Raw genomic sequence first — 6,644 nt, 5'->3', positions numbered from 1 at the left:
CTCTCTCTCTCTCTCTCTCTGTCTCCTGTAGAAAGCTCTAACCTGGCCCCAGAAGCCAGCCCAGATCCTCCTCTCGAGCCTCCCCTGGCGCCAGTCGAGGGCCCCAGGGAGCCCTCAGAAAGCCCTGATCAGCCGCCTTCTCCAGCCCCATCTCCAGCCCCTCGGCTTGATGCCCAGGTTGAAGAATTGGCTCCTTTACCCACCATGTCTGAAGAGGAAGAGGGAGCCATGGGGGAGCCCCGCTCTGCAGAACCAACCCCAGCTGACTCCCGCCACCCTCTAACCTATCGGAAGACCACAAACTTTGCCCTGGACAAGTTTCTTGACCCTGCTCGGCCCTATAAGTGCACTGTGTGTAAGGAGTCCTTCACCCAGAAGAACATCCTATTGGTTCATTATAACTCCGTCTCCCACCTTCATAAGATGAAGAAGGCCGCCATTGACCCATCGGGCCCTGTCCGAGGCGAGGCGGGCATCCCACCGCCCACTGCCACTGCATCAGACAAGCCCTTTAAGTGCACAGTCTGCCGTGTGTCCTACAACCAGAGCTCCACGCTGGAGATTCACATGCGATCAGTTCTGCACCAGACTCGCTCGAGGGGGGCCAAGACGGACGCCAGGGCGGAAGGAGCAGAGCGGGGCCAAGAAGAGTTCAAGGAAGGCGAGACTGAGGGCGAGGCGGGCACTGAGAAGAAAGGCCCTGACCCTGGTGGCTTCATGTCTGGACTGCCTTTCCTGTCCCCACCACCCCCTCCTTTGGACCTACACCGATTCTCAGCCCCTCTCTTCACCCCACCAGTCCTGCCCCCGTTCCCCCTGGTTCCAGAATCACTACTCAAGCTCCAGCAACAACAGCTGCTTCTTCCCTTCTACCTCCATGACCTCAAGGTGGGGCCCAAGCTGGCATTGGCTAGCCCTACGCCCATGCTGTCCCTGCCCGCTGCCAACCCGCCTCCTCTCCCTGCACCCCCCAAGGCTGAGCTGGCCGAGCAGGAATGGGAACGGCCCCTCATGGCTGAAGAGGGGACTGAAGCGGGGCCGTCTTCACCAACCCACACATCACCCAATGAAGCTGCCCGCACAGCCGCCAAAGCCCTTCTAGAAAATTTTGGCTTTGAGTTAGTGATTCAGTACAACGAAGGGAAGCAGGCAGTGCCCCCTCCCCCAACTCCTCCGCCTCCAGAGTCTCTGGGGGGCGGAGACAAGCTGGCCTGTGGGGCCTGTGGGAAACTCTTCTCCAACATGCTCATCCTCAAGACTCATGAGGAGCATGTTCACCGCCGCTTTCTGCCCTTTGAGGCTCTGAGCCGTTACGCCGCTCAGTTTCGAAAGAGCTATGATAGCCTATACCCACCCCCAGTAGAGCCTCCCAAACCTCCAGACGGGTCCCTGGAGTCACCTCCCCAGCTAGGCCCACCTTTCGTGGTCCCAGAACCTGAAGTAGGGGGGATCCACACTTCTGAAGAGCGGAGCCTGGCAGGAGGAGGACCCTGGCCCTCCGAGGAAGAAGAAGGTTCTAGAGGGAGTCTTCCTCCCGCAGTACCTGTGGGCCGCCGGTTCTCTAGAACCAAGTTTACAGAGTTCCAGACCCAGGCTCTGCAGTCTTTCTTTGAGACCAGTGCCTATCCCAAGGATGGGGAGGTGGAGCGCCTGGCAAGCCTCTTGGGTCTGGCTAGCCGCGTGGTGGTAGTGTGGTTCCAGAATGCCCGCCAGAAAGCCCGTAAAAATGCCTGTGAGGGTGGGCCTGTGACAGCCGGAGGAGCCTCTGGAGGGGCCTCTGGCTGCAGGCGCTGCCACGCCACCTTCGCCTGTGTTTTTGAGTTAGTTAAGCATCTCAAGAAGTGCTATGATGACCAGCCTCCTGAGGAGGAGGAGGAGGAGGCAGAGAGGGGGGAAGAGGAGGAAGAGGTGGAGGAAGAGGAGGCGGAGGAACGGAACCTGGAACCTGCAGCAGCAAGACCTGGCGGCCCATCACCAGAACATGCGGATGGGGAAGACTTGAGCCAAACAGAGCCAACAAGGCCAGAAAGCAAAGAGTCTGAAGGGAAGGCACCGCCCTCACCTCCGGTCTATGCCTGTGACCAGTGTGCCGCTTCTTTCCCCAGCCAGGACCTCCTGACCACTCACCACCGACTCCATTTGCTACCATCTGTGCAGCCCAGCGCCCCGCCGCCGTCCCAGCTCCTAGATCTGCCCTTGCTGGTGTTTGGGGAGAGGAACCCTGTAGTATCGGGCACCTCATCAGTGACCGGGACACCCCTCAAGCGGAAGCACGATGATGGCAGTCTGTCTCCCACAGGCAGTGAAGCAGGGGGCGGAGGAGAGGGTGAACCCCCCAAAGACAAACGCCTGCGCACTACCATCCTGCCTGAGCAGCTGGAGATCCTGTACCGCTGGTACATGCAGGACTCCAACCCCACACGGAAGATGCTCGACTGTATCTCTGAGGAAGTGGGGCTCAAAAAACGAGTAGTACAGGTCTGGTTCCAGAATACCAGAGCCCGGGAGAGGAAAGGTCAGTTTCGAAGCACTCCTGGGGGAGTTGCCGGTCCAGCAGTCAAGCCCACTGTACCGCCCTCCCCAGCTCCCTTCCCCAAATTCAACCTCCTGTTGAGCAAGATTGAAGACGAAACGGGGAAGGAAGCCCCAAAGAGAGATGCACCTGCCTTTCCCTACCCCACAGTCACCCCTGCTGTTGGGCCTCTGCCATTCCTACCACCTGGGAAAGAGGCCGCTGCACCAACACCAGAGCCCCCTCCACCCATCCCGCCCCCAGCACTCAGTGAGGATGAGGGTCCAGAGGAACCATCTAAAGCGTCTCCAGAAAGCGAGGCTTGCAGTCCATCGGCAGGAGACCTAAGTGATTCATCTGCTTCCAGCCTGGCTGAACCAGAATCCCCTGGGGCCGGGGGGACCAGTGGGGGACCAGGCGGTGGGACCGGAGTTCCAGATAGCATGGGGCAGCGTAGATATCGGACCCAAATGAGCAGCCTTCAGCTGAAGATCATGAAAGCCTGCTATGAAGCCTACCGCACCCCTACTATGCAGGAGTGTGAGGTCCTCGGGGAGGAAATTGGACTGCCCAAGAGAGTCATTCAGGTCTGGTTCCAGAATGCCCGTGCCAAGGAAAAAAAAGCCAAACTGCAGGGAACAGCACCACCAGGGAGTGGGGGCAGCAGTGAGGGCACCTCGGCAGCCCAGCGCACCGACTGTCCCTACTGTGACGTTAAGTATGACTTCTACGTCTCCTGCAGAGGCCACCTCTTCTCTCGGCAGCACCTTGCCAAGCTCAAGGAGGCAGTCCGAGCCCAGCTGAAGAGCGAAAGCAAATGCTATGACTTAGCTCCCGCACCCGAGACCCCACTGGCCCCCAAAGGTCCACCTGCCACCACACCTGCCTCCTCCGTGCCCTTGGGAGCTTCCCCAACCTTGCCTCGCCTGGCTCCAGTCCTCTTGCCTGGCCCAACTCTGGCCCAGCCACCACTTGGAAGCATAGCTTCTTTCAATTCAGGTGAGTTGGGGAGGCTGGAAGGAGCTGGGCTTGAGAGAGCATCTCCTCTAGTTGCAAGCCCTTCATGGCTCTCCTCAAGCTGTTATCCTTGTAGCGGGCTCTAGGAAAAAAGGAGATTGGAGAGTATGGCCGCTGGGTGGGGGGAGGCTGAGAATGCAGTACGTGTAGTCTGGAGCAGAAAGGTCTGTGAGGCTGGACACCATTAACCCTTCATTATGGCTTTCATCTTCCTAGGCCCTGCAGCCTCCTCAGGCCTTCTTGGCCTTGCCACTTCGGTCCTGCCTGCTACCACAGTGGTCCAGACTGCTGGTCCAGGCCGCCCCTTACCTCAGAGACCTGTATCTAACCAAACCAACAGTTCTACTGACCCTACCCCTGGCCCAGCTACTGAGCCCTCAGGAGACAAAGTCTCTGGTGAGCGAAAGCCAGTTGCAACCCTTCCCAACTCCTCCACTGATGCCCTCAAGAACCTGAAAGCATTGAAAGCCACTGTCCCAGCCCTGTTGGGGGGCCAATTCCTGCCCTTCCCATTGCCCCCTGCAGGCGGGGCAGCACCACCAGCTGTCTTTGGTCCTCAGTTACAGGGGGCGTACTTCCAACAGCTTTACGGCATGAAGAAGGGGCTATTTCCCATGAACCCGGTGATACCTCAGACCCTTATTGGGCTGCTCCCCAATGCCCTCCTCCAGCAACCACCCCAAGCCCCCGAGCCTACAGCCACAGCCCCTCCAAAGCCCCCCGAGCTGCCGGCCCCGGGGGAAGGGGAAAGTAGTGAGGCTGATGAGCTGCTGACAGGCAGCACTGGCATCTCCACCGTGGATGTGACTCACCGCTACTTGTGCCGCCAGTGCAAGATGGCATTTGACGGCGAGGCCCCAGCTACTGCCCACCAGAGATCCTTCTGCTTCTTTGGGCGGGGCTCTGGGGGCTCCATGCCCGCCCCATTGCGGGTGCCTATCTGCACCTACCACTGCCTGGCCTGCGAGGTGCTGCTGAGTGGGCGTGAAGCCCTAGCCTCCCATCTGCGCTCCTCAGCTCACAGGCGCAAGGCAGCCCCGCCCCCAGGAGGCCCTCCCATCACCGTTACCAACAGCGCCACTGCTGTCCCGGCTGCTGTGGCTTTTGCCAAAGAGGAAGCAAGATTACCTCACACGGACCCCAACCCAAAAACTACTACTACCTCTACACTTCTAGCTTTATAAACAGATAAACCAAGATGGGGACAAGAGAGGGCCTCAGGGTTCCCTCACCCCAACCTTCAGCTCTGCCCACCTCATGGGAGTCTGTCAATTCCCACCTTCTGTGGGCTTCACACACCCCACCTCCAGCAGAGTCCTGCCTCCTCCCCGCCCCACAAACACTCTGACCCTCATTCTCAGCCCTTGCAGATACACCCCGACTCTGGCATACATGTCTGCTTTGTTCCCTCATTTTCCCCATTGAATTCCCAGCCCTCTTCCTTCCCTTGTAAACACATACCTTTTCCATATTACTATATTGACTGAGAAAACACCAAAAGAAAGAAAAGAAAAGAAAACCCAAGGCAAAAAAGGGGGGGGGTGGAAAATCAACTTTGCCACCCCCTTCTTCCTGTCCCTTGTCCAGAGCACAGACCGCTCACAAACTCCAAAAACCCAGTTGGTTCCTATGGTTGGAGCCTGGGGTGGGCAAGAAGCCCATAAAACTAACCAAACCGGAGGCTGGGGGGTGGGGAGAAGCACCCCTGCTCGCCCTCCCAGCTCCCCTCCCTCCTGCCCTCTCCTTACCTGGTGGGACCCCTAGCAGCCTGGACTCCTGGGAAGCGGCTGCCAGAAAGCCCTCTACCAACCCACACCCCTCCCCTGGAAACTGCAGTAACTTTTTTTTCTCAAAGGCTTTAAACACAGAGGCCCTCTCAGCAGCCATGGGCCTGCCCCTCGCCCTAACCTTGCCAAGGGCAGTCCAGCCTCCGGGGATCAGCGTTGCCCACCAATGGCAAATCCAAAGTTCTTAAAAAAAAAAAAAAAAGAAACACACCAAATAAACAAGAGCAAGAGAGAGTGTGCACAGACACAAAAAGAGAGATGGAGAGACCAGAGGAATGAAGTAAAGAAAAACATAAACTTTGAATATACATAGAGAGAGAGAAAAAAAAGAAAACTCTCATCAAACAAGTGTTCTTTTTGTTTTGTTTTCGCTTTGTTTTACTGTTTGTTCCCTCACTTCCCTGTTTGAGAGTTTCTGGCCATCTGAGTTCTGATGCCTCCTTATTGGGTACCGGGGAGCTGCAGGAGCGGAGGCAACGCAGCCTTCCGTGCTGTGTCAGGTCTCAGACAGGACTAGTAAGGTACAGATGATCTCTGTCCCCTAAGGTAAGGTGTATCTGGACAGGTGAGAATCCCCCTTCTCAGCTGTCAGAAAGCCTCGTGTCCACGGAGTCCCAGGAAGACTTAGCGCCACTGCTAGTTTCTGAAATCCCATTTGCCTGCCCCATTTTCTTCCCATTGACGCTCTTCCTCCCCAGGGCTCCTGGCATATTTCTGATTGTCTGGAACCTCTTTTCCCTTTGCAGGGTCCCCTGTTCCCCATCTACGTTTCCTCCTTCTAGACTTCTACCATTGCCCTCATCACCTCCGGCTCAGCCCAGCCCCTCCACTAATTAGTGTCTCCTGGAAGTGTTGCCCAAGGCCAGTTCCAGTCTGTTAGGAGGGCATAAGGGTCTAGTGAGATGGATAGGAAGGAATGTCTGAAGCACAGGAAAGTCTCCTGAGGATGCAACAGGAGAGCAGTGTCCTAGAGGAAGTCCCCCCAATGCCCATCTCAGTGCCAGTGGATAATTCTGGCAATCCCCAAATCTAGCTGGAGCGGCCCAGGATAGATGTAATAGATGTTTTATTTTAGCAAAGAAAAGCCCTCCAAATTTCCTATACCTTCCAGATATTTCATCTTTCCCCATAACCCCGAAGAGTTCCTCCAGGCTTCCTAAGTTAGTTACCCACTTAATACCCATCAGTCTGCCCTAAAACTTAGCTTTTGCAGAGTTCCCTGGCCTCGCGTCAACACTAAGAGCAATGCTTATGTGCAGAAGGGAGATGGGGGAAGGGTCGGCTTTCTTCCTTAGTTCCCACACATTCTGAATCTTAAACTCCTGCGA

The 6,644-nt window shown here is 56.7% G+C and overlaps 1 protein-coding gene across 2 annotated transcripts in view; it reads left to right on the top strand.

Annotated features, from left to right (window-relative positions):
• The window catches only part of Zfhx2 (zinc finger homeobox 2), a 30,905-nt gene extending 25,244 nt beyond the window's left edge, over positions 1 to 5,661 (top strand). The window contains exons 9-10 of one of the 2 annotated variants that reach the window (XM_029468864.1): positions 32 to 3,511; positions 3,746 to 5,661. In XM_029468864.1, the coding sequence (XP_029324724.1) occupies positions 32 to 3,511; positions 3,746 to 4,713 (4,448 nt within the window). In that variant the 3' untranslated portion in view covers positions 4,714 to 5,661. The remainder of the gene's footprint in view (positions 1 to 31; positions 3,512 to 3,745) is intronic. The other variant, XM_021181743.2, reaches the window with a different exon arrangement.
• The last annotated feature ends 983 nt before the right edge of the window (positions 5,662 to 6,644 follow it).

Source organism: Mus caroli, chromosome 14 (genome assembly GCF_900094665.2).
Source record: "Mus caroli chromosome 14, CAROLI_EIJ_v1.1, whole genome shotgun sequence".
NCBI lineage: Eukaryota > Metazoa > Chordata > Mammalia > Rodentia > Muridae > Mus > Mus caroli.
The sequence above is the reverse complement of the archived record's forward strand: the minus strand, read 5'-3'. Positions and strand labels throughout refer to the sequence as shown.